Raw genomic sequence first — 25,067 nt, 5'->3', positions numbered from 1 at the left:
TGGTTCTATCCTGAATGTCTTCAAAGCCAGTAGGTAGCCGACTCGCAACAAAGTCGTACTCCTGGAAGGAGGAAAACAGCGTACGTCCTAAAATGCAGCGGCTTCCTGACTCTATATCCGTATGGACAAACTCCTTTTCACATACGTCTCACCGTGTTTCCAGGTCAGATCTGCACTTGGTTCTGTGTTCATCAGCTCTTGCCCCCGGGTGCCCCAGCCTTACACCGCACGCATTTCGAGCAGTCAGGGCAAAAAGGGGGAAAACTACCCCGTCGAAACAAACCATTCCCCGATCCCACTTCACCTTTCTCGTGCCCTCATCTTCATCCCTTCTAGAACGAGGTTTTCTTTAAATGGCCTGGACGGGGTGGCATCCGTCCTCACCACTCAGAAACACAGCCTCCCACCAAGGTGAACGGTGATCTGGAAGACCACTCTGGCTCGCCCTCTCACACCCCAGCCAGCCCCCACCACGATTTTTCTCTTGCAGGCTTTCTCGCTGGCTACAGAATCTAAAAAGCACTGCTAAATCCTCATTTTAAAAATGTGATTTTGGGGCGCCTGGGTGGCTCAGTCGGTTGAGCGGCCGACTTCGGCTCAGGTCACGATCTCACGGTCTGTGAGTTTGAGCCCCGCGTCGGGCTCGGGCTCTGTGCTGACAGCCCGGAGCCTGTTTCAGATTCTGTGTCTCCCTCTCTCTGACCCTCCCCTGTTCATGCTCTGTCTCACCCTGTCTCAAAAATAAATAAAATGTTAAAAAAAAAATTAAAAAAAAAAAAAAATAATAAAATAAAATAAAATAAAATAAAAATGTGATTTTGGGTGTTTAGGTTGCTCCTCATTTGCCCTCAGGTCACATTTACTGAAGAACAGCCCCGTGCCAGTAACTGTGTCTGGACACACACTGAACTTGTGGGCGCGTGCACTTGCTCTACGAACGACAAACGCCTCCTCTTGAAGACTTCTCCAGTGAAGATCCAGGCAGGGATTATACGGCCCAGAAGGAACACGTGACGACAGTGTAGGAAATATTTAAATGCAAATGCACTTTTCCCATTAAAAAAGCAACCTATATTCATTCGTAGGAAAAAAACCACACCGAACGCAGACAAGCAAAACGCGCTCTGCACACACACCACCAGAGGTAACCGCTGGTAGCACCTCGGGGTGAGTGCGTGAGTTTAAGTGTGTGCGTGTGAGAGCACTGCTTCCATCGGTGAGACGTGTAAGGCAAAAAGACACAGATCTAGGAAGAAGGGGGCAAGGGCCCAGGATGACTCCATCAGGCAGAAAAGCTCGCTGACTGTATCTTGATGAGCTTTGACAATGAGAAGAAAAATCAAACTTTAAAAAATAACGTTTAATGTAATGAAAATTGTTGAGATCATAGCTCTTAGTGATCTTAATATACTAACACTAGTGTTTTGTTTTGTTTTGTTTTGTTTTTTTTGACAATTCAATTCGGTATTTGGGAGGGATTCTTTCATTCAACACACACTTAAGAGCCTCTGAGCCCACATTGTGTGTTGCGGACTAAGGTTACAATGAGACGGCCTCCGCCCTCCAGGGGCCAACAGAGGACCCACTGGGAGGGAGCCACCACCTTTGGTGGGGATGTAACAAGGAAATCATCCTGGACAGTGACAAGTGAACTCAGTTTTACAGCCGGCTGAGAGGAGGGGAGGAGGGAGGGCGGAGGGAGCAGTGTTGCAGATGGGGCAGCAGGGGAGGGGGGTGCTGTATAACAGAAAAAGCACACGACTGGAAGTCAGGAATCCTGGGACAATCCTGGGACGCAGTCACTGTTCTGCAACTTACTAGCCACAAATTATTGACGTGTACTGTTGACAACAAAATATCATTTACTTCTCTGGTTTTGGCTCTCCATTTACTTTTCTGGTTTTGGTACAATGTTTTAATAGTTAGTACCACCCTCGCTACTTCGCAGTAGGGCTGTAAGGAAAGCCTTCAGCAACTGCAAAGTAACTGCTACCGTGTAACGGTTCCGGGCACTTCACAAGCTCACTTTCTTCGTCCGAACGGCACACAGAAGATGCTGTCGCCAAACCCTTCCGGTGAGCTTGCTTCCCTGAACGCAGGTAACAACAGGTCTCTTTAGCGACTTCTTTGCCATGAGGACGTATTTCAGACAAAAACCCACAAACTGCCCGAATTGCCCCCAGTCCTGCCACAAACAATGGCAGAAGCCTCTACCAAGAACAAAGTGCTAACGTGCTATATATAAAGCACATACGCACGCACACACCCATATTCCATACGGAATTTTCAGCACGACACAGTCCTCTAACCTACTTTCCACTGTCATTTCTACCGTGAAAGACAACCCGAATCTCCTCCGTACAAGACGGCGTTTTTTCCTACTCTTCTCCCACCACTTTTGTGGACCGCCATTATGACCTGTATACATCACAAGCCATTACTTCGGCAGGCTGGCGCTTGGGACAGATCATCTTGATACTCTCATTACTCCCCTGATTTGCAGTACTGATTCTCACACATACGCCTTTCTCCAGAATCCTATTTCCCATGTCAAAAGTCAGATCCCACCCTTTCTCCTTCAGTGAGAAAGTTTTGCACTGATGAACATTATTCCCCCCCAGATGGGATGTGACCAAACAATTCATGTTGTAAGACCAAACCAACCTCAAGTTGATGAAATCTACACATCATTTTTCACGTGTATTATTTTTTTATCATGCCACTAGTCCTGAACCAAAGTGAATTCAGATGCTGGATGATCTGGGCGGGCTGATTTCGTAAGAACTCGTATTCAAACGATTACATTTCATGAACCTCGAGGTTCGTGAATACTCAACCCGAATATATGTGACAGGACGGTGACACACACATCTCTTCTCTCCCAGCTCTCTGAAGCCGGAGACCAGGCCCGGCAGAATGTCTGACATCCGACGGGTCCTCGCACTGGGCTCATGGTACGCTTACTAAGTGGCCGAAGGTCCCTCTGCTGCTACAAGCAACCCCCGCCCCCTAAAGTCAGGCTTTCAAAAAAGATTCTTTGTCAAGTTAGTTACCTGGAATTCAGAAAACCTGATGCACATCTACACAAAAAAACCCACACAGAGAGAAAAAGACGGTTGTAAACGTACCCTACGTTACTTCTAGAGAGTAAATGAACGACTGGGACTTAACCTGGAAATACAGGCACAGCATTAACGTGACCACATGTACAGGCCGCTGCCCACAGGAAGCCCAGAGGCAAGGAGTCCGGTGTGTATGCTTACAGCCCGGCAGAGGGAAAAGGTGATGCGGAGCACGACGAAGGAGCAGAGGAAAAGAGGCTGCCGGCCCCCGGGATCCCAGAGAGTTTGGGACTCACTCCTCACCCTTTTGTTCTCTGAGGACCTGGGAGCACCCACACCCCCTATGGACGATCTAATTCAAGTTCTCCAAATGATTAAAAATGACGACGCTAATAATTAGGCTGCTTATAGTAATGTAAAAGCTAGGGAGACCACACACCTGGTGAAGTTATTAACTTGCTGTGATCGTGACATGTTTATACTGTTCAGTTCTGGTACATTCAAGTTGGATGACTGGTGTTTACTATGGCAATAGGATTGATGTGCTTTATTTGAGATCACACCATTACTACAACTTTCAAAACCTGGGGAAAAACAAGAAAAAGAGGCATGAAAACAGAAACAAACACCAACTTACTGGTCAGTTGTAACGACTATATGCCCATATTCTGATCTTGCATTTACAACTTTTATAACGTGGCAGAGTCCATGCATTGCTTAAACAAGAAACATAACTTCTTTGAAAGGACAGACGGATATTAACTGTGGGCTGTAATTATCATCTCCTGTAACATTTACTGAAGGCTTAATTATGGATCTTATTTAATCCCCCAAGCTCCCCCATGAGGCCTGTGTTCTCATCGCTCCCATTTAATGCACGAATACACTGAGGCCAAGAAGTCGTCTGGGCCCGAGTGAATGTATGAAATTCAAGAGGGGAGGTGGCGAAGGGGACAAACGTGAGAATCACATGCACTGCACAGGATGGTGATGTAAATAAACCGAGAGGTGGTAATGTAGAAAGGTGCATGCCGACTGAGGAAGAGCAAAGGTGTTACTCTATGAAAGGAAAGAGGATGTGACTTTTGCTTTAGAAGGTTAAATGTACAGAGGAAAGAGAACACGTTGGGAAGAACAGAATGAGAGAGACCAGCAGAGGAAGACTAAGGAAGGCTGGAAATAAACCTGTAGAAGTGATGTCCTCAAAGGCAGGAAAGGAGAGAATTTTAGTTCCTAGAACACCAAAAGTCTGAGAGACTATGACTGGTGAGCCCAGAGAGGGACATGAGAAAATGAAGCGGGCAGAGCAGAGGCCCGGTGGGGAAAGAAAGAGAAAGCAGCCGGACCAGCTAGCGTGGGGGTCGGTGGCCGAAGCCGCCACGGCCACGGCACCGCCTTCACGTTTATATGGGATTAGAACGCACGGGTTACCTTTTACCTTTACCAAATATCTACTGATTTACTTTCTAGAGACAGCTCGAATGTCGACTTTTGCTTATGAAGATCTGCTAATAATCCATTCTCAGAACCAGCTCTGCTTCAAGTTACCTTCTGGTACTAAAAACACACGAGTCCGATCCACTTACAATTTTCCTTCCAGAGCAGCGCTGAGGTCAAGTATGTGCGTGTGCAAAACAGCTATGTGGAAACGTCCACGTTTCAAAAAATTTTCATTTTGGTTCAAAACTACAAAGAAGGGCAAACGCTTCAAAGTAACGTCGTAAGACTGAGTCTCACCAGAAAAATGGGCGCTGCTTCCTTTGCCTGGTGCTAAGCTGTGGATGCTCGATCCGTGACTGGGGCTCATGCTCGGGCTACTGAAAGGTCGAGGGCTGACAGGGTAACTGTCCTGAGATTTTGGACTCCGGCCTCCCAGACATCGTACTTCACTATCTGTACCATTCACCATTTCTATAAACTGACGCACTCTAGAAAGATAAGAGACAAATTTACTTAGGTCATTTTCAAATTTTTTTTTTTATGTTTATTCATTTTTGAAAGACAGAGAGAGACAGAGCACAAGCAGGGGAGGGGCAGAGGGAGAGGGAGACACAGAATCCGCAGCAGGCTCCAGGCTCCGAGCTGTCAGCACAGAGCCTGACACGGGGCTCGAACTCACAGACCACGAGCTCATGACCTGAGCCGAAGCCGGACGCGCTCAACTGACTGAGCCACCCAGGCGCCCCTACTTAGGTCATTTTCAAAGAGCAGTTTATTTAGTAGCAACAACAGATCTCTGAAAGGAAATACCTTATGGACTTGTATCTATCAGTAAGTGTGGCCTTTAGATAGTGTGCTAAAAACACTACATGTAGTTTCATACACTGTACTGCTTAGAATAGTTTAAAAATTTCCGGAAAAACCAGAGTATAAAGCAAAACACACTATCTCTCCTTTAATTAAGATTTACTAAGAGGGACGCCTGGGTGGTTCAGTCGGTTAAGCGTCCGACTTCAGCTCAGGTCATGATCTCATGGTTTGTGAGTTTGAGCCCCGCGTCGGGCTCTGTGCTGACAGCTCGGAGCCTGGAACCTGCTTCGGATTCTGTGTCTCCCTCTCTCTCTGCCCCTCTCCTGCTTGCACTCTCTCTAAACTAAACAGACATTAAAAAAATTAAAAAAAAAAAGATTCACTAAGAAAATGAAGGAATCCATAGCTTAAAATCAGAAGACTTCATTTTTGAAGCTAAAAATAGTTTAATCAAATAATATTTGCATTTGGCGGCAAGTCCGATGGCGTGCAAGAACACGATACGCTTTTGTGTACAGCTTTGGTGTACACATCACGTAGACGAAGTGCCTTGCTCCACGCTCTTCCTCACTGCAACTCCCATCTGCAACCTCTTAACTAAAATGTGCCACACTTAAAATTTTACTCTTAAGCAAAACCATTCTGACATTGGCTTACAAAGGAAGGGTTTCTGGTGGGGCGCCTGGGTGGCTCAGCCGGTTAAATGTCCAACTCCTGATTTTGGCTCAGGTCATGATCTCAGGGTCATGGGATCGAAGCCTGCAAAGGTTGGGCTCTGTGCTGGGCACGGAGCCTGCTTGGAATTCTCTCTCTCCCTCTGCCCCCCGCCCCCGCCACCGGCTCACTCTCTCTCTCAAAAAAAAAAAGAAAAACAAACACAAAGGGCGTCTGGTACTTAGAGAGTTGAAGTATTAGGCTTCATAACACCTGAATTTTAAAATAACAAAGATTCATAACACCAATAAAAAAGAAACGCCAAATTATGATGGCTATTGAAACAAAAGCTGCAGAAACGAAGTGTCGGCAGGATGTGGGGACACCAGGACTCTTGCATACCACTGGCTGAGGCTGTAAAATGGTGCAGGGCTACAGAGCTCTAAGGATTAATCTCCTCCAAAAGTGAAACAGATTTACCACAGGTTCAACAATCCCACTTCTGGGTATATACCCCAAAGAGCTGGAAGCAGGGACCCCGCACAGATATTCATACACCACCCCTGTTCACAGCAGCGTTATTCACAAGAACCAAAGTGGAAGCGACCCAAATGTCTATCGATTGTTCAGCTTCAAAAGGAGGGAAACTGACACGTGCGATATAACATGGATGGGTTTTGAGGACAATACGCTGGGAGAAATGAGCCAGTTACAGGAACAGACACTGTTACGCTTTCTTTTATCTGAGGCGCCCAGAGCAGCCGAATTTAAATTCACAGAAACAGAAAGTAAAACGGTGGTTGCTGGGAGGCAGGGAAGGGAGAAATGGGGACTTCAAGTTTCCAACTGGGATAATGAAAAAAGTTCTAGAGGTGGATGACGGGTGACGATCAGAACAATGTGACTCCGCTTAATACTACGCAAGTGCACGGGCTGCCTGGGTGGCTCCGACGGTTGAGCGTCGGGCTTTCGATTCTGGCTCAGGTCATGATCTCACAGTTCGTGAACACGAGCCCTGCGTCAGGCTCTGCACTGACAGGGCAGAGCCTGCTTGGGATTCTCTCTCTCCCCCACTCCTTCTGCCCCCCACCCCTACTGGTGCACGCGCGTGCTCTCTCAAAATAAAACAAAAATACTACAGAAGTGCACGTGCAAAAATGCCAAATGTTACGTATATTTTACCACAGCTTTCAAAATGACACAGACTTACAATAAGGTACTCTGCAGGAAGAAAAACAGATATCCACCTTCTAACTACAATTTTAACATTTTTAAACATATAGCTAGCACCATAGAAGAGCAGAAACATAGCAAGAGATACCATCTGCTTATAATCCTACCACAAAAGTGTTTTTTTACAAACTGTTATGGAGACGTGCTGTATCACAGAATTATATGTAAATACCTGACACGAGGTGAAACAAAAACTATTAAAACATGAAAACAATTCTGATTATACATAACACACACACACACACACACAATAACGTTTTGTTAAACAAACTCACTTTAACGTGAAAAGGAGATTAGGATTTCTTTCAAGTAAACTTGGGTATAACTGTTGTGTTGTTTCAATGGCTTCTCCCATTCTTCCTGCTAACACCAATTTCTGAATTCCTATTTAGAAAAAGAAGGCAAAAGATTAATTTTTTAAGAGTAGAAACATAAACTTAGTGGACCGTCAAAAAAAGAGTTAGTCAAAAAAAGTATTTAAATTACGGTGATTAACTTCCATTTCTTTTTTTGTTTTAAATCATAGTTTCTATCAGGCAATCAAGGAACAATTTCAGACACATTAAAAAATTAGAAAAACAAGTACTTTCATAAACTATTTCTAAAAATCATGAATTAATATACAAGTAATACAGAAAAACATCTGTGAAGCATTACTGAAGTTTTAAACACGAAGATTAAAAGCAGGGACGTGTTTACGGCCTACAGTGTGGTGCTGGCTTCACGGAATCCATAAGCCCCAACTCTTCAACTTACACACTAAATACGTCAGCTTCTATCTAATATGCCAATCATATCTCAGTAGAGTGTTGTGGTTTTTTTTTTTAAAGACCATAGCAAACATTAAAGAGGTAATATTCAAAATGCCTTATCAAACATGATAACCTTTTGAATCCAGTACTGAGAGAATGGGTAGCCTTGGAGTAAAGTCTGAATTCAACATTCACTGAGTGTTCCCCGCTGTCAGGTAAGCTGTTCAATTACATGATGGGCACACAAAAAAAGTGATCGTCTCCGGTTTGCCAGAGCTTAAACACAGCGAGAAAGACAGACAAGCCTACAGTTGGTGACAACACAATGGAGTAAGTGTTCTTATAGCAGCGCGACCTATAAAAACATCGCTTTCACCCATCACGTTGTTTCGATGCCTAGGGTCTCGTCAAGCCACCCCCTCCCTGGTGGACTTAGCTGCACCACTGTCACTTAGGAGGCTAACTGTGGGAGCGACACACTGACGTGCCCCTGGTAGCCCGGGCCGACAGCTCTGGCCACAGCACCGGGACCCGGGCAGTACAACGGAAGACCAATACTACCTTAAGGTTAGCGAGCGATTTGAATGCAAAGGTTTACATTGCTTTGTACGTATTATCTCTGCTAGTCTCTAATCATGGGATTACTTTACCAACTACAAAAAAAAAAAAAAAAAAATTTTTTTTTTTTTTTGTTTAATGTTTACTTCCTAAAAGCTAAAGCAAACATTTTTTAAGAAAAAAATGGTAAACATTCCTTATAAAACTTTCTCCAAAATTCTTTCTACATCCGGAACGCTAACCCAGTCTTACGTGAGTGTTTTTTTAAGGTGGTCTTCAAAAATGTCAGTGAAAATAAATTTCAGAGGCATCCATTTTAAGTTAATATATTTGAAAAGATCTTAGTTTAAAAAATAAAATTTCTAAAAATTGATATAACCAAACCTATAATCTGAAAACAAGTGTTATCCATGCACCACAGGGTCCTTACTTTGTCTATTCTTAATGGAAGCTAATTCTTCTAGAACGGTCTGGTCTGTAGATCTGGCAAAGGCCTCTGCTGTGGCACAGTACCCATGGTGGACTAAATAAGATGAAACCATTCTTAAAATAAAAAGAAGAAACACACATCTTTTAGTCAAGAGAATACAGGCTTCATACTACAAGTTATATAAAACAAGATCTACTCTGATGTTACAAAACCAACCTATTCCCTTGAAACCAGGCTTTAAGAACCTCAACTTTAAAGTTAAAAAAAAAAAAACCATTTTGTTCTATTCATGTCATATTTCCAACAAGGCAGCTGCAAATCCCATGTGAAGAGTGCTCTCCCTAGGAGTAACCACCACTAGAGAGGCAAGGACATTATACAGCTCTTGATTCTTGGCTCCCCGTTACCCCCGGGGCCTTTCCTACTATTCCCATCCTTATATTCAATCCCACTAACCGTAATTTCGGTTTCATCTTTACTGCATGGCTTATCCCAGTGAAGTGTCAGCATTTTATAAAATACAGTGATTTTTAAATAACAGATTAACTCTTTGTGTTGTGTGGAGCTCGACTCCTTTCTCTGCTCCTCAGTTACAAGAGATGGGGTCACAGGAGGTGAACACAAGAAACGCTAAGGTGAACCTGAGAATCTTCCAGAACAAAGTCTCTGAGGGCGATTCTACTAATCAATGAGAAATTGCCCTTCTAATCTAAATCTATTAGTATGACTGTACACACAAAAAACTGACTCAGCTGTGATTTACATGGAAGCGCCATACTTCCAAAGAACAAGTGTACTTTTTAAAAGGCCATCAAGCGGTCAAAACACATTTACATCTAATCACAAAAGGTTACAAAAACTCGACTCAACAATATTAACCCAAATAACCAATATATCCAAGTAGTCAACTCCTAAACCTGCCTCCACCTGGCACTACCGAGGCCCTATCAAAATGGGGAAGGAAGCTGTGGTTCCGGAAGGAGGGACTGGGGGGCAGAGGGGCAAATCTCCAAGAAACAAGATTTTTCATTTTATTTCCTCTAATTGGTCAAATTAATTTAAAAGGGTAGGGAAGAACTGTTTTAAATGGACTCCCTAGGAGGTCATGGTGAGTGTCACTTTTGTAAAGGACGTGGTGGCGGTGAGGGTCCTGCCCGGACTCTGACCACAGAATTAAGATAAACGAGGTTTCCTCTACTACTCCCCTGCAAGGATGCTCAGCGGCACCCATTTTTAAAGCATGAAAGGGAGGTGACCCCGGGACAGCAACCTATCTGAGCTCTAACTCATGGTGACCACGAGACGTTCAGCCAGACTTCACTGCTGGGTCAAGTGTGCCGGCAAAGACTACCGGTGGAGAGCTTCTGTGATACCAGATGATAACGGCTCCAAGGAAGAAGCATGTTTTCCAAATTACCATCATGTCTTCCAATCACTATCTCCTCCAAAAAACACACACACAAAATTTTATTGTATCTTTAAGTTTACAACTGTTCAAAGCAATTACACAGACATTTAAGACACACTGTCGGATAGATGGTATCTCCAAGCCTTTGCTATTTTCTTGGGTGAGATGACAGCAGTGAAAATGACTATTTAAATTCACTGGTACTTAGTTTTTAAGTCTGTACCATTTCAAGCTTTCAGAGCTACTGTTTAGTGCTACTGACACCCAGGTGTCATCTCTAGCCTTTTCGCAAAGGTATAGTCTACAAAGTTGACTGTCACAGGACTTGCATTTTCCTGCTGACTTCCATAATGAAATTCTATTTTTTCATAAAGGAGTTAAGATAAAGGTTGTTCAGTTTAGAGCACTTTTACTGACACCCATTGTTTGCTGCTACCCATTCTGTATCATCCTAAATCCTAAGTATTAATCCTACATTTAGGAATCCTCACTCCATATTCTTAACTCTTTGATCTTCATTCTTTTTGCTTCCTCTTAAATGTCTAATGAGAACATATAAAAGTAAATTACAGTAAAAATAATTAGTGATTCTTAAGAATTCCTGCCATAGAATGCTTTTGGTCAGATTTTCCTATTTAGAACAGAGGCAATTATAGCCTCCCTGAATCTCCACGAAAAATAGTAAATATTTAGCACAACAGGAATCCTAGTAAGCAAAAGTAGCTGGTATTATTCTGACAGAGTAACCCACACACTGGAAAAATTTAGTCAAAACTTGAAATACAAAATGTACATCCCAAATGTGTATTCCAGTACATTAACTATACCATTATTTTAACTGGATTATTTTTTTTAGCCCCATAAATATGCGAACTGGACACAGCCACGTTCATGTCCAAAACCATGAATTATACAACCTAAATTATCTTCCTGAATTTGTCTTTTGCGTTGGCACTATTAACAACAGAATCAAGTAGCCTATGGAAATCGTTAAATCCTATTACTAAGGATAGCAAATGAATGAACCCAAGCTATCTAGTGTCACTTTATTTTGTCCTCCAAATCAGTAAGACCAGATACGGAATTATTTTTAATCGCTTAAGCAGAGTGAATTACTTTTTATAGAGATTAAAATATCATCACTACATTAAAATTATTAGGATATATAAAAATTAGTTTTAATTGTTTAAGAAAAGTAAATTACTTTTTATAGAGACTTAAATGTAATCAATGATACACTAAAATTATTAGGATAGAAATTAGATTAAAATGCTTCAATAAATATTCTTTCATACTAGAAGAATGTTTCATAAAAATATATATGTATTTTTGAATAACGTCCATTCAAACTTCCTCACTTACTTTTGTATCATGGTCTGCCATTCGCCTTCCCGATCTCCAATAGGAAACCGGTCTATCTGTGCCTGGATTTTGGTTCTCCACTCTCGCATATAGTCTTCTATATCAAACACGAAAGGATGCTGCCCGAAATTGGCATCCACGACTTCTCCTGGTGTCTGGAGCCCCACGGTGGGATATAAATTTGGCTGTAAGACAACACATTTCACTAGCATCTATCTAACTGTTTTAAAGACTCAGTCATTCTTTCAAATGCTACCTTTCAGAATTTTACTTCTTGAATAGTTTAAAATCTCAATCAAAACCAGCAGAGAAAGAAAATTAGCTAAAGACAAATAAAAGTAAGCAAATAATCTAGGTGAGACCATATGCTCGACAAAAAGTAGCACTTCCTATAATCTAATCATCAAGAAAAAGTCTAAAGCCACCTAAACCACCTGTTTTATTCAGAGACCGTGTGGCATTATACTTCTAATAAGCAAAAACATAAGTCTTGCTCTTAAGAACATGTCACATACTAGTTACACGTTAATTCAAGTGTAAACACATTAATTCGGATTTATGCTTTCATATATGATATGTCTGATGCATTTTCTAGAGACTTCATGAGAAGACTAGTTACTGTACAACTCTATCTGGGCAGGCGCCACTTTAAGTTTACTGATTTCATTTCTCTGTGCATTTGGCATGCCATTATAAAGGGACGGTGGTAAGAACTTAATTATAAGCAAAACACACAGTGCCATTAAGAGTGGGGTTCTGTGTATAAAAATAAAAGACTCAAATGCACACGTTTCGGGAGCGGAAAGGGATTTCAATAATCAAATTCACAGAGAAATGCATTTAGATCTATTCCAAGATTCTGAAGCTAAACAATCAAGTTTAATAGCTTCGAGTATGCAAAAAATACAGGAATCCTTTTGGGTCTATCACTAGTTGTTATACCTAAAGGGCGGATGAATTACTGAATGTCTACTAAATAGCAGGGTTTAAGCGCAATAACAATCCTGTGAAATAATTATTATTTGCATTACAAAGATAAAGAAAGTGAGGTTTGGGGTAAATTAACTTGCTCATGGTATGCATCACGACACAGGAGGGACTGGAACACAGATTAATCTGACAACAAATCCACGTTTAGTTTTACTTTAGTTTTAACTCCAAGGCTTACTTCATCCTTATTCTCTGTATTTATGCCTCATTTCTTTGCTTTAATGGTTATCACAAATATTTTCACTACAAAATTGGGTAAAGATTAAGAGCGGATAATTGGATGTGAATATGAGATGCTTAGATATATTTCACAGCAAAAAGCTGAGAGGATGTATTTAACAACAACTCATCGATGGTCAAGCAACCAAAATCAGAAACAAAGGGAATACTGTGTCAAAATACTGAGGAACGGAATTGCACTGGATTCAGGAAATAAATGGTGATGCGATGTACGCAAATGCCCAGATTCCAGATCAACCAAACTAGCAAGTGTTTACAATTTTAAGCCAGAGATAAGGGAGACACTTGTTCCAGCCCTCTCATTTCACCCCCCGGAAAACTGAGACCCAGGGAGTGGCAGCACACATCTCTGAATGAGACGCAGAAAAGAAGGGACGCAAGCCTCTCCACTTTTGGCCCACGATTCTTTCCACTGAACTCCAGAACCAAACTTTGACATGCCTTAAAACAAAAGTATATAAAGCCAAAGACTGTTCATACAGGCAACAACAGAGTGAAAGGCAATCCCATTTGTCAAGCAGAATGTGATTCTGACATTCAGCACTGCCCAGAGACGCTTTAAAAAGGGTGTGCTAATCTAAATTTTCCTGGCGAACTCGGGAAAATAATCACATCAACACTAGAAAAGAAAACTAACATTCAGAAATACTCTGATAAAACTGTGCCATAACACAGATTAAGACTTCCCTATGACAAAGCATGCCATAAACGTCAAGACAATAGACTTTATGGGGAAAAAAATCTGCTACACATGTAAGAATCAACATTCCCAATGTAAACAATATTCTCAAGATACAGGACAAAGATTAAAAGGCCAACTCAATTGTTTTTAAAGTGGTGACAGCTATACGCGCAATTTGCAGAAGAAATGTAAAATAACAATGAAAATATGAAGAGACACTTAACCTCACTGGCCTTCCTAAGATACAAATTAAAACAAGAAGAATTTTTTGCACATTAGATTAAGATTTTAAAAGCTAAGAATACCCAATGTTGATGAAGGTTGAGACAGTAAACCCTCTCATCCACTGTGCACAGCAATGTAAAAGGGTATCATCTTTTAAGAAAGAAATTTGGCAAAATCTATTAAAACTGACAGAGCAATTTCACTTGTAAGAATTAAATCCTACAGAGAAACAAACATAACGCCCTGAAGCATTATTTTAATGGAAAAATGTTAAAAAAGAATGTCCATTCACAAGTGGTATTACATACCAAGTTCATCAAAACTCAGACTCCAATAATTGTAAGACATACCATCATTTTACGTCTAAGAAAAAATACTTCCAATTAAATGTGGCAGGCCATAGATTCTAAGATGCACCCCCATTTTATAAAAGTCAAAACAGAAGGGTGCCTGGGTGGCTCAGTCGGTTAAGCATCTGACTTCGGCTCAGGTCATGATCTCACAGGTTCGTGAGCTCGAGCCCCACACTGGGCTCTGCGTTGACGTGCGGGGCCTACTTGGGATTCTCTCTCTCTTCCTCTCTCTCTGCCCCTCCCCCACTCATTCTCCCTCTCAAAAAGAAACAAACTTAAAAAAATAAGTGTCAAAATACGAAAAAATGTGCATCTCAGAAATTGTGGTAGCGCACCATACAATAAGATATCAAAAGCAAGCAAAAAACAAGAGTAAAAAATTTGTATGCTGACACAGAAAGATGTTATATTCCTAAATGCAGAAAAGCAAGCTAGAGACTAGTACATAAACTATGACCTCACCGCTGCTGTAAACATTTAAATAATGGACATACTGGCTAACCTAAATTCAGAAACAGACCTGGAAGGATATATATTCAATGCAGCCATCATGTCTAAACAGGCTGGAATTTCGAGAAACTTCTCTTTTGTACCTTTCTGTATTTACAAACATTTATTATTCAAATACTTAACACTGTGTATTACTTCTGTAATCAGGACGTGATGAAAAACTAGAAGTGGTAAAGTCAGTTGGATTCAATGAAAAGTAACAGTATTTTTTATACCACTTACTCAACTTCAAACCTGAAGAACTGAGGAGAAAGGAATGGCTTAAGTGGCTAAACTATACATTATAAAAAAAAAAAAATCTAATAGACTAACTTGCTGGACTACAGGTTTCTAAAAACAGAATATAGCAACACAACAGTTTTCAGTATGGTCACTGAGCTGTGCAACCATCACCACTATTTAATTTTATGACATTTTATCACTAGCAGTCACCTCCTGCTCCCCATCCTGTAACCCCTGACCGCCACTCATCTACTTTCTGACCCTATGCAGCTGCCCATTCTGGACGTTTCACACAAACAGGATTCATACGTTATGTGGTCTTTTGTGACCGTCTTTGCTCATTTAGCAAAATGCTTTCAAGGTTCTTCCGTGATACGGCATGAATCTAGGTTGTGGATTTATGTAAAACAATGTTTTCTAGGAAACTTAATAAATTAAAAAAAAAAGAACACCCCTTCTTATGTAGAATCAGACAAAAATGAAAATAAGTCTCTATGAAGAGAAACATAGATCTCATAATTTCTATTAACCTATTAAAGATAAAGATATTAAAAATAATATTCAAAAACTAAATACACACAAAATCAAATTCAGTAGCATAATCTTGTTCTAAAGATGTTTTCTAATGAAAAGAAATGAAATGAAAAGAAATGAAAAGAATAATGTTATCTATAAAAAGTAGATTTCAAATCAGCCTAAAGAGCTGGAAAATAGCATCATTTTAAATGAGGACAGCTTCTATAACAAAAAAGAAAGAATTTATGTAATCCCAAAGTGAATTAGTTTATAGATGGATATTTCTCCAACTGGTGAGGTGAGCTGGGGAAGAAAGATTATTCTGGAAAAGATGTAATGTAGGCTTTTCAGAGCCATGTAAACACCCTAGGTTCCGTGATAAATGGAATATAGTCTAAACTTTTTTTTTCTGTAAATACACTCTCTACCAGGATTTAATGCTACAGCTGGCCAGTGAGAGATCACAGGTAGAGAACACAGAGACACTTCTTTGGTGGGGCCCTTAGGGGAAAGATTCACTTTTCCTTTCCTTTTCAAGGAGCGGAATGCTGTGCTGCATGTGGAAGTCCCAGCAGATCTCAGAATCCTAAGAATAAAAAGCTCTCAGAACCACTATATTGAAACAAAACAAAACAAAACAAAACAAAACAAAACAAAACAAAACTTGTAACACTACCCTAACTACCACTTTACCCGCTGTTGGTAAAAAGTTACCACCAGCTAATTATAGACAAGGCAAGAAACATAGCCAGTGATTCTAAAATGGGACAAAAATAACCAGAAGGCAACACAAAAATAGTCAACATGTCTACAACCGGCGAGTCTTTTCCAAATTGTCACCACTCATGAAAGTGAGGAACAAGAGCTCATAAAACATCTGCTTGTTCCGACAAGTTGGTTCTACTTACTTTGGGTCACAAAAAGAGGAAAAAACGCCCCCAAACACCCAACCAGCTAAACCCTTTGGCCAACTGCAAATGAAACTCAAGTGTTGCCCGAAGCCTCTGCGATGGTTCTGAGCCACACCGACCTGCGTGCCAGCATCCACAGCTGCACCCCACCCCTGGCCCCTCCACAGATGCTCTTCTCTGAAGCCTCCCCTCCACGAGTCATGTGGTCCCCAACTTGTCCCCTCACGGTGTACCTCTCCCTTTATGTTAACTTGTTTGGCTGTTCCTGAATCATTCTCACCAGCAAATAAACATCCTAGTAAATCAAGAAATCTATCACTGCTCCCACTTCTGCCACCAGCCACGACAGCCCACTTGTTTCCTCCCTAGTGCAGTCAAATTCCCCACCAGGTTGTCCGCACTCTGTGATTCCCCTCCTCCTATTCTCTCTTAAACCCTTTCCAGTGAGGATTTCCCCGTCACTCAGTCGGCTGAAACTTTGTCAAAGTCACCAGCGACCTCCACTCTGCTTAAATCCGCCGGTCAATTCTCAGTCCTCAGCTTACGGGATCTATCGCACGGACATCTGACACAGCTGCTAACTCCTTCCTTCTAGAGAGGTTTTCTTCACGTGGCTTTGTGGACACACTCGCTTCTAAGTCTTCCTCCTACCTCACCCATTGCTCCGTCTCAATCTCCCTTTGCTGCTCCCATCTCTTCTCCCAAACATGCATGCCCCTTCTTCTCTGCCTACACACACTCCCTTGTTGACGTGACAGTCTCGTGACTTTAAATTTACATACTGAAATGCCAAAGACTCCCAAGTTTTCGTCTCCAGCTCAGATCATGCTCTCGAATGCTGTATACCTGGCAAGTCCATTTCACTTTTCCAAAACTGAACGCCAGATCTACCCCCACTCAAAGCCTGCTTCCCTTACACACAGCCCTCTATCAGTAAGTGACATCGCCATCCTTTCCGTTCCTCGGGCCAAGAATGTCCAAGTCCTATCCTCTTTCTCATACGTTCACATCCGATCCATCAGAAAATTCTCTTGCCTCTGGCTCTCAGTTGGGGTTTTGTTCAATCATATTGATTTCTGTTTTTTAATTTAACTCTTTACCTGGAACTTACTTTGGAACACACACAAGACAAAACCCCAAGATGACGTGTTTTTTCAAAAAAAGAAACACCTTGGGGCGCCTGGGTGGCTCAGTCGGTTAAGCGGCCGACTTCCGCTCAGGTCACGACCTCGCGGTCCGTGAGTTCGAGTCCCGCGTCGGACTCTGTGCTGACCACTCAGAGCCTGGAGCCTGTTTCAGATTCTGTGTCTCCCTCTCTCTGACCCTCCCCCGTTCATGCTCTGTCTCTCTCTGTCTCAAAAATAAATAAACATTAAAAAAAAATTAAAAAAAAAAAAGAAACACCTGTTCCATCACTATTTATTATTAAATAACGCTTCCTGGCGAGCATGTTGATTTTAGACTCCAAATTCTCCTTGGCTTAGCAGAGTTGTTTTCTATTATAACTTCGATTTCTTTCTGGGTTTTTTTCCTCCCCTAAAATTTTCTTCAGGAATATTAATAATCTACAGGTCAGATGACTATTCTCTGCCTCTGATTCTCCTGCCACTTTTCTCAAAACTTCTCGGAAACTGGAACGTGTCTTATCATCAGTGGCACCTTACATGTGTCTGGTCAGGCAGCTGTCGCTGCGCCCGCAAGAGTGTGAATTTGTTAAAACAATGTTTTTCCTGGTGAAACATGGATAACTGCAATTTTAGTCAACAAGTCACGAATGGACCAACAAAGAAAGAAGTATCAGAGTCCTGACTGTTGTCAGAAAACCTCTTTTGGTATATTAAAAAGGGCTGTCATCAGAGCCTGCACAATGGCACCAGGAGCTTAGAAGAAAATGCCAGAGACATAATGGACAGCTCTTAAGAAATGTTCTTGATGGCCCAGAAGCCCCCATCATGTAGACAACCAGATGTCAACTCTAAAAAAGTGATTTCAAAGGTTGGACTCTTGACATTAAGTTTGGGGAATACCTCAATCAATCTATATTGCGTATCTTCTTGTTTTTAAGTGTGCAACGAGTGATATGGATTAAAAGCCTCTATTTAAATACACTAAGAGAGAATTCAATAAATACAACATAAAAATTCTACGTGACAAGAAAGCATCGTGTCGTCGTTTGTTAGGTTTTTTCCCTTACTGCAGTGTTATATATACATGATGCACACGACAACGGACAGCCTCTGACTCGACAATGTATCTAGAATCACACCAGTTCTCACATCTCTAATGAGGGGAGTCACCATCATCTCCTGCCTCAATTTCTCAATGGCCTCCTCACAGGTCTGCTTGCTTCTACCCTTCCTCCCTGTCCCTGTCTAGGTCTCAACCAGCAGTCAGTGACCCTTTAAAACTTAAGTTATACCTCAAACCCTGCAGGGTCTCTGCCTTTCACTCACAGTAAACGCCGAGTCCCTACAATGGCTCTCAAGGCCTCTGTGATCTAGCTCGTCCTCTCCCACCATGACCTCTGACTCACCTAGCACTCCCTGTGCTCCTGCCTCAGTACGGCTCCCCTGCCTGTGCCCTCTGCCTGTGCCCTTCTCTACACACCCATTCAGTTGACTCCCGCACTTCGCCACAAGTCTCTGCTCGAGACTTACCCTGAGCAAAGGCGAGCAAACCGTACAGCTCCTCTTCTGTCTTTGCTACGCCCACGTTTTCTTTCTTTAAAAAGTACTTAAAATAGGTTATAATTTACTTGTTTTTAATGAATTGTTTACTCTCTATTCCCCAGCGTGAATGCTTCAAGAGGAGAGAGACCTCCACCTGTTTTGATGAATGACGTATCCCAAGCGCAGAACCTGTCACCAGCAGGCACTCAATATACAACTGCATTAATAAATGACCAGAACTGTGGCACAGCCACCTGCTGAAAAGTTCAGGGATACCAAGTGAATGCAGTGACATTACAAGGTGTAGTCTAAGAACCAATCCTGATTTATTTTTTTTTAGCTACAACAAAGTTCCCTTGTGCCGTGGCACCCAGAGCAACTTGGGAGTTTAATTTCTAAAGTGCACAACAGCGGTGGCTACAGAAAGGATCTCTATTCTACGCACGGCATCTAAAATTAATAATTATCAGTAAGACTGAATTCCACACATGCTTAATACTAGTTTAAATTCTTTTAATTAAAAACGCAAGACTGCTTGTAAAAGAAATTATGTCTTACCGGTAGGTCGGTGAAAGCAATACCTAAAAAACAAACAAACAAAAACCAAAAAAAGTGGCATTAGAAATGGTTTTTCAAAGGCAGACCACAGTGACAAAGCTGAACTGAATTTATAACTGAAAACAAGGGAAGGAAAGGAAAAATTTAAAGGCTAAATATAAAATAATGAGACCAGCATTTTTCTCAATAACACCAACAGAGGTTGGAGTGAATGCTATCTCCTCTCAAAGTCCACATCCTTCTTAGTCACACGCCAAGTTTGTTTATGGGGTACCATTTTGAAAAATGGTTTTAGATATATCTCCTAGGCTATGCGAGGACCCTTGCAAGAATACTGGTTGCACGACAGTGACATCTGATTTTTGACCAACACCCAAGTTGCTCTATCCAGTCTTATCACTTAATCTTCCTCACCTGGGTTTAGTTTTTCAGTAATTCGAGGGGGGGAGGGGATGGGCGTGGAGATTTCTTTTGTTACCAAGAAAAAGAAAAGTGAACAATGCAAAATACGGTATTTGTGTTTCCTTAAAAAAAAATGTTTCCCATGAAAGTACATTCTTAAATAACTCGACTATTCTGTGACAAAAGTCAATTCCCCATTCAAAGAATCAAGATTTACACGGTTGAGAACTTCTCATGAATGTCCTGGTAGTAATTTGAACATAGTCATGTTCCAAATATACTTGAATAACGTGACGTCATTGGAGTAAGTCTACTGGCATCCCGAAGTGATGACTTAATAATCTCTCTTCAGGTATTTAAATACGTTACTTAGCGGAAAATAAAATAATAAATAAACCAAACATTTCTGTAGGGTCTCATTGATAGGTTTAAAAAAATGAGCTCTAGAAAAAGAGGAGGAGATGTTGTTGGCTAGTCAGTTAATCTCAGTTCTTCCAGTCTAAATACACATTAAAACAAAGCAAAAAAAAAAAACCCAAACCAAAACAAAACAAAACAAAAACCCACACCAATACCATGACCTCTCTGGGACTGATCATCATCTAAAAATTGAGGGCGTTTCTGTTAAATTATCTTTATGGTCTCTCCCCACGTGAGATTTTATGGCTCTGTAATTGTGCTATACCATCAGAAAACACAATTATCTGATATTAAAGCAATAAAACGGAAAGACTATATACATCTCTACTCGACGGTTTTTAGTAAATGTGTAGAAATAGTGTTTTGTAGTCAAAGTCTTATTTTTATGACTTTTAAAAACTAGTAAATTCATTTGGCTTGTCAAAAGGCAAACAAAGCTGGAGGTTCCCCCAAGTCCCCTGTAAAACATCCTGATCATTTTTGGCTTCATTAATAAATGGAAAGCAAAGGGACTACAGGCCAAATATGAAAATTTATTCTAAAATTTTCAGAAAACTAAACAGGATACGGAAAACATCAGAGAATATTTTAGTTGCCATTCATATCTTTACCATTTGCCATAAATTAGCAGCCTGATAAATTATTTTCCTCAAAGATGTCTATTATAGCAAAGACTGTCTGTCTACTTTTATAGTTTCAGCAAAAGTTCCTTTTTGTTATTACCGAAATCTTCAGTCTTTACCAAAAACTCTAATGGAAAAACCCAATTCCACACATGAACATTTTGAACGTGGCCAAACCCAGCTACCACAACCTGTACACATCCAGACCACAGGAAGATGCCACTGTCACTAGTGTAATTATTGAAATTTCACACAGAAGACACTTTTTTAATATTTCTCATTTTGTGACTTGGCAAGAGGTTTTCCAAAAAGTGATCTTCAGTTGATAATATTCAATAAAACAAGTAAAAAACTTTCCCAATTAAGTTAACCTGCATACCGAACTGTTTCTCCTTTACCTATTTCCTCAAATAAAAACTTCTCCATTTCTATTTCTATGATCAGTAAATATCCAGTTTTGAAAACCTTCACGAAACAGAAACTAAAGACGTATCAGCTTTTGGGTAGAAATTATCCACTCCAGGAAGTACACAACGACACTGTGGAAATAACATTTTATTTTCTAGATGCCAGTATTCGGATCAAAGTTACGTAAGCACACTTCTGTAAAGACAGTACGTATGTTCTGCTCTCCAGGCCGTATGGCCTCTGTCACAACTGCTCAATTCTGCCACCGAAACAGGGAAAGCAACCATACACATTACACAAATGAATGGGTGTGGCTACGTTCCAATGAAACTTTACTTAAAAAAAAAAAAAAAAAAAGGACAGGAGACCAATCTGGACCATGAGCCATGGTCTGCTGACCTCTGTCCTAGAGGAGTCATTTTTTACCACTGGACTTCCAGCATCTAGCCCAGACCCTGGCAAACAATGATAATAAACAACATTTAGTGCATCCTCACTATGTGCCAGGCAATCACCTCAGAACTTCGCATGCGTCATTTCAGTCGACTTGAACAACCAAAAACAGGTGGGTATTACAGTAATCCTGTTTTACAAATTGAGGCACACAAATACTAACCTGCTAAGGTCACAAGGCCTAAGCCAGGAGACAAACGCAGGCAACGAAAGCACCCATTTCAATCGCTCTTATACTTGCCTCTCTGTGGGCCTAATAACCATTACTTTTAGAAACGAATCATGACAAATGTCTCAAATTTACTTAAAATTAGAATGTGATCCCATCACTGAAGTACCCTTTTCCTAAAAAGCATCTCACATTTTAAAAACTGTTTCTTATTCAAGAGAAAACCTCAACATAAATGTTTGTGAAACTCGAACAGGAAACTGGCACATCACCTATGATCTTTCCACTGCCCAAAATAGAATTTTTTTCTCTGGAATAAAGTTTTAAAAACATGTCTTCCTTTGCATCTTTGAATCGAAAGTCATACCTCAAAGCAGATTTCTCCTAAGACCAAATATCTGACGCGAGCAAGGCCACTGAGACCATCCCAGTTAACTGCTTTGATAAGTCAGAGCCAAAGCAGTTATTAACAAAGAAGCTGAAGAGGCTGCATCCTTCTGGAAACTGGCTGGCCACAGCAACCCAACCTTAAACACGCACATTTTGCCTGGCGTCCTGAATCAACGTTCCTGTACCAAGGACCATGTAAGGGTCTAGTATGGACTTGGAATGACCTTTTAGTCAGGTTAACACAGGGCTTCAGGATCAATATTAAAAATTGGAAGGAAAAGATTGAAGCCATATATAAATGTGAAGACATTAACTGCATACCACGAAGATGCTGAGACACCAGAAAGGAATAGCTATTACCAACGTAGCAAAACACTTAGAATTTCCCCACGATGAAACGAAAGACACAACAGCTTTTGTGTTCTATCAAAGAACATCTCTTATTTGCCTAAGGACACTATTTGCAGTCTAATTTTTCAATACTGTTTATGAGCCAACTGAAATTTCTGCCTTCTGAAGCTACTTATTACTTTTTGCTTCCTTACGCTTTACCTCATCAGAAATAATTTGCTTTGAGCCAAGGATTTTTCAAATAATGTGAAACCATTTTATTTGTAAAAGCATCAGTCTTACCATTCTTTCTTTATACTTTCTGTATAAAAACGAAAGCAAAAAGACTTCTAAGAAAAGCGAGTGTAACAACCGCATACGATTCGGAATCTGAAGTGCTGTGGGTGCACACGCAACTAAAAAAGCCTAATTTCCTACTCGTCTTACAATGGACAGGCTTCTTCGTGTTTCCATTAACCTGTTTATTGTGTGTTTGCCATCTGTCTTTTATCCGTAGAAATCCTGCTGTTATTTTTTTCCTTTCAGTTCTGCTCCTTTCTGCAGAACTATCTTGTAGCCATCATCCTGCAGTCATCACACTGTTAGCAGTCTTGACCTTTCAGTAGGTCACGGCCTTTGGTTTGCTTGATAGTACCAATCTTTTCCTTCATTATTCCCCCATACTACACTACCAACTGACAGCCCTTCTCTTCCCCTTAGCACCTGTTACCTAGAGACTTCAGTCATGCTACGAAGTGTTTTACTCAAAGCAAAGCAGAGAACACTTAGCATTTACTTCTATTACTAGAATAAACACGTGAGCCCCGGGGATTATTTTCACAGTTATTCCCGTACATGTGATACAATGTGGCCTTCACAGAATACAAATTTTCACCGTTTCCTCAACCTCCACCTGTAAGGAACAAAGAAATAATGTCCACGGGCAACTATTTATAATAGAGAACTACATAATAAATGTGACTACCATGCTATAAGTACAATAATCACAATATTCGGTTATTTTACATGCAATACATTATCTTAGTACCTAAACTATGTCCATTCTTGGTGTAGAAGCAGGTATTGTTGATAAGGTTAACACAACAGCCAATGACATCACCAGTCGTAAAAGTTGGTCCATAAGGTTGTCCCGTTCCAGAAGAACAAAATGAATGTCCATCATCCCCATGATAACCATATGAATGTTTATCCCAGCCTAAAGAGAAAGTTCCAGTACATTTACAATGAAAAGTCAGGTTCCTCTGTACGAGAGCTATTCACTAAGATTACGACAAGCAAGAATGGTACAACAAACAAGAGCACAAAGATAAATTCCCAAATGTACATTTAAATTCTCAACAATTACACCACATGATTTCTACATTAAAATACTGCTCACAACACTAAGGAAAATATGCCACACAGAAGACTAAAACATGCATTAAACACGACTCCTACCATTAAAAAAAAAAAAGTCACATTTTCCGTGCATATTTCCTTTGCTAACAGACCAAAGGAATTTTGCTTTGATTTGGCTTAGACACACACACACACACACACACACACACACACACACACACACAGCATTTAGTATAAAATAAAAGATTTTTCTATTTTCAAAAAGTTTCCCCCCAAATTCATTTTTTAACATTGGTAAGTGGGATACCAGAAAATATAATCCAAGAATCACTTTCACACCTTCCTTAGTTTACTTTTCCTATTAGCCTACATTCCCAGAACATTAAACAAATGACAACAGGTTAAAAGCCAGGAATGTGCTGGGTAGCAAAGAGAACCAACCAATCACATGAAAATAGTTAAAGTAGTTGATATGACTATATACTGGAAGTTAAAATACCAAAACAAAACAAGCAAAAAAACCAAAAAACCAAAAAACAAAAAACATGCATAGTACACGTAAGTTTTGCTAAATAACATAAAATTTGAATTTTTTAAAACCTCTCGGCTTCCACTTTGAACTCGTAATACACGTGATTAAAAACACAGAAAAATCAGTATTTAACGATTTCAAATTATTACTTCAAATTTAACCAGAAAGAAGTAGTTGTAAGACAGTACTATAATTCAATCACAAGTACCTGGTAGTCTATTCATGTTCACACCTTGAGCAGAAAGACCAATTCCCATGTAACTGTTAAAAAAGGGGGGGAGGGGGGAGAAAAGCATGTTATTATAACCATATATGTAAAAAAATTACCCAACACCCTGAAACACCAGAACCCAGCCCAAGTTGAAACTCCTAGGACAGCTACAAAAGTTATTACAA

General features: G+C 40.6%; 1 protein-coding gene across 1 annotated transcript in view; it reads right to left on the bottom strand.

Moving 5' to 3' along the window:
• RANBP9 (RAN binding protein 9) overlaps positions 1 to 25,067 on the bottom strand; it is a 90,936-nt gene that overhangs the window by 13,086 nt on the left and 52,783 nt on the right. The window contains exons 3-10 of the mRNA XM_047858830.1: positions 24,880 to 24,932; positions 23,829 to 23,996; positions 19,586 to 19,608; positions 11,710 to 11,894; positions 8,940 to 9,052; positions 7,475 to 7,583; positions 4,800 to 4,990; positions 3,502 to 3,646 (exon numbers count right to left, since the gene is read on the bottom strand). Coding sequence (XP_047714786.1) covers positions 3,502 to 3,646; positions 4,800 to 4,990; positions 7,475 to 7,583; positions 8,940 to 9,052; positions 11,710 to 11,894; positions 19,586 to 19,608; positions 23,829 to 23,996; positions 24,880 to 24,932 — 987 coding nt within the window. The remainder of the gene's footprint in view (positions 1 to 3,501; positions 3,647 to 4,799; positions 4,991 to 7,474; positions 7,584 to 8,939; positions 9,053 to 11,709; positions 11,895 to 19,585; positions 19,609 to 23,828; positions 23,997 to 24,879; positions 24,933 to 25,067) is intronic.

The sequence above is a fragment of the Prionailurus viverrinus genome, chromosome B2 (assembly GCF_022837055.1).
Source record: "Prionailurus viverrinus isolate Anna chromosome B2, UM_Priviv_1.0, whole genome shotgun sequence".
In the NCBI taxonomy this organism is placed as follows: Eukaryota; Metazoa; Chordata; class Mammalia; order Carnivora; family Felidae; genus Prionailurus; species Prionailurus viverrinus.
The sequence above is the reverse complement of the archived record's forward strand: the minus strand, read 5'-3'. Positions and strand labels throughout refer to the sequence as shown.